Source organism: Triticum urartu, chromosome 7 (assembly GCF_003073215.2).
Source record: "Triticum urartu cultivar G1812 chromosome 7, Tu2.1, whole genome shotgun sequence".
In the NCBI taxonomy this organism is placed as follows: Eukaryota; Viridiplantae; Streptophyta; class Magnoliopsida; order Poales; family Poaceae; genus Triticum; species Triticum urartu.
In genome coordinates this window covers 690,281,750-690,284,502 of record NC_053028.1, presented here as the reverse complement: position 1 = coordinate 690,284,502, position 2,753 = coordinate 690,281,750, and the positions used below count along the sequence as shown (strand labels likewise).

General features: G+C 55.5%; 1 protein-coding gene across 1 annotated transcript; it reads right to left on the bottom strand.

Annotated features, from left to right (window-relative positions):
* Nucleotides 1–285: 285 nt before the first annotated feature.
* Nucleotides 286–2,119, bottom strand: LOC125521485 (desmethyl-deoxy-podophyllotoxin synthase-like). The gene is made up of 2 exons (XM_048686534.1): nucleotides 1,194–2,119; nucleotides 286–1,078 (listed from the first exon to the last, which is right to left on the bottom strand). Exons 1-2 carry the CDS (start codon nucleotides 2,076–2,078, stop codon nucleotides 455–457), a joined length of 1,509 nt encoding a protein of 502 aa, XP_048542491.1. The 5' UTR covers nucleotides 2,079–2,119; the 3' UTR covers nucleotides 286–454.
* Between the last annotated feature and the right edge of the window lie 634 nt (nucleotides 2,120–2,753).

Here is a 2,753-nt window from a genome sequence, read left to right as displayed (position 1 = left end):
TCTTGGGTTTTCACTCTAAAGAGCACGTCTTAGCAGACTCCGAAGCAATGTCTTCAACAAGGACATGACGCATAAACACAGTCATGGTCAGGTGCAACCATCCAATTTTGAACCAAGGATTTTCACCCCCGAGCTCAAGACCTGGTGCTCTACAAGCACCACCAGCCGAAGTCATCGCGTGTTGGCTCCACCACTTGCCCAAGCAGACGTTGATGCCTCAAGAGAAGTCATTGGTCCAACAGGTGATAGGTTTAGACAAACAAGTCTGCTTAATTTTCTCGGTGGTAAATGCTCATGGTCAAAATAAAATGACAAGCACAAGACAATTACATGATGGGACTAGCTAGGAACAGGCACACCAATTCTGGAATACAACCAACTTATTTATTAGTCAGCTAGTAGGTATTTTTCCACGGCCGAAGCACTACAATTCAGCACTTCCACGGTTGAATGTCTATAGAGCAGGAGCAGGAGCAGGCACGCGGATTGTGGCATGCAGCCAGAGGTCGCTCTTCCTCCTGGCCGTGACCCCAAGCTGCTCCGCCATGTCCAGTCCACCGGCGGGGAGCTCCCAGTCGAAATGGAAGAGGAAGCTGGCCAGTGCGAGCTCCACGACCGCAAGGCCAAAGGCGATCCCAGGGCACATCCTCCGGCCGGCGCCGAACGGCACGAACTTGAAGTTGGTTCCCTTGAAGTCCAGCGCCGCCTCCTCTTCGAACCTCTCCGGCCTAAACTCCTCGGCGTCGGCGCCCCAGGTCGCCGCGTCCCGGCCGATGGCCCACGCGTTGACGAGCACCATGGCGCCCTTGGGCACGGTGTAGCCGAGGACATGTCGGGACTCCGGGCACTCCCGCGGGAGCAGCAGCGGAGCCGCCGGGTGCAGCCGGAGCGTCTCCTTGAGCACGAGACGCAGGTAGTGCAGCTCCGGCAGGGCCTCCTCTCGGACGCGGCTCTCCCCGGCGAGGGCGGCACGCACCTCCGACTGCGCCCTCCGAAGCGCCGCCGGGCTCCCCATGAGCTGGGCCATCGCCCATTCGAGCGTCGTCGCCGAGGTGTCACTCGCTGCCCCGAACAGGTCCTACATAGAGCAAATACATGCAAAGAAGTCTACTGTCAACCTTGTCCGTCAAACACGTACGACGTACGTTTTGTTTCGGATGGATGTAATGCATGGTGGAGGTTATTTCACGTACGGTAATCATGGCACGCATGGTTCCAGCATGGAGGCTGCCGTCATTCTTCTGGATCCTGAGCATCACGTCGACGAAGTCTTTTTCCTCGTCGCCGGCGTGCTGGTGCTTGTCGATGATTCGGTCCATGACCCGGCTCGTCTCGCGGCCTAGCGCCTCCAGCCGGCCTAGCGAGCCACTGAAGGCACGCACGAGGCGCGACGACGGGAACAGGTCGGCGAGGCCGAACCCGGTGGCCAGCCTGACGCCCTCGCCGAGGCGCTCCAGGAATTCGCCGCGGAGGTCGTCCCCAATCCGGTCGCCCACCAGGGCGCGCACCGCCACGTCGATGATGTAGGTGGAGAGGAGGGAGCTGACGTTCACAGGCCCCGACGCCGAGGCGATGGAGGCGACGAGGGCGGCAACGCCGGCCTCGCGGGATCCGCGGAGGGACTGGACCGGCCGCGCGCCGAGGAGCTCGGTGACGCCGAGCTTGCGGGCGTGCCGCCAGTGCTCTCCGTGCGGCGCCAGGGCGATGCCGGCGCCGTCCACCGTGAGCGCGCGGATGGTGGGCGTCTGCATGCGGGTGGCGAAGACCGCGTCCTGGGTCTTGAGGATCTCCCTCGCCGCGTCAGCGGAGGAGGCCACGACGACATCGAGCTCCCCCAGGCGGAGCAGTATGAGCGGGGCGTCGTACCGGCGGGCGAGGTCGCGCATGAAGCGGTGCGGGAGCCTGCCGACCAGGTGGTGCAAGCTGCCGATGACCGGCAGCCGCCATGGCCCCGGAGGAAGGTTCTCCCCGCGCAGCCGCCTGAGCTTCATGATGAGGAGGAGAGGGACTAGCAGTGCGGCGCCCAGGAGGAGGCCATTGCGGTAGTACATGATGACGTCTTGATCTTGCTGCGCCATGGCTGCCTGAAGGTATAGCTTCCACAGTTCAACTGTATAAGTAGCCGGGGTAATTAAGAAAAGTATGTGAATGAAGAGTGAATATTTCCACAAAATTAACTCTTCCGTTTACCGCGAAGAGTGGCGTCAATGTTCAAACTCGTTGTTTAAGGAGACTTGGAAAAAGCTCTACTGTTGACTTCAATTTAGAAAACCATGCATGCAAGTAAAGATTAAATTAAAAGACACTTTAAGACTCATACGGCATACAAGGGATATTGTTATGGTGGTCTGGGAGGGGAAACAAAATTAGGTTTAGCACTACACAAAGTTGCACGTGGTACTGAAAAAGTATGTTTACACAACTCAAAAGAGTCACTTACGTATGACAGAGCAAAAAAATGTGGGTATGAAATAAATGTACACGTAGTTAAAATATATATTTTCTTTAATATAAACTACAAAAAAATTAAAATGAAAACAAGAGAGAAAACCATGCAAAAAGTAAATGAGGAGTGACTATTTGCAGAAAACGCACTAGTTTTCCACAAAGCCACGTCAAAGTAAAATTCGACAAAGATTGTTTCGCAAGACTTAGAAAATTTTATCTTGACTTTGACTTAGAAAACCATGCAAAATCAGCTATATGTAAGTTGACCTAAATTTTCTGTGGGTTTCGTGGTAGTTTAAATTAGG

Excerpts from the sequence above, each read along its gene's own strand:
- LOC125521485 (XM_048686534.1), bottom strand. The coding sequence starts at position 2,078 with ATGGCGCAGCAAGATCAAGACGTCATCATGTACTACCGCAATGGCCTC. Across the intron at positions 1,079-1,193 it reads CCATGCGTGCCATGATTACC|GACCTGTTCGGGGCAGCGAG; the intron begins GTACGTGAAATA and ends TGCTCTATGTAG.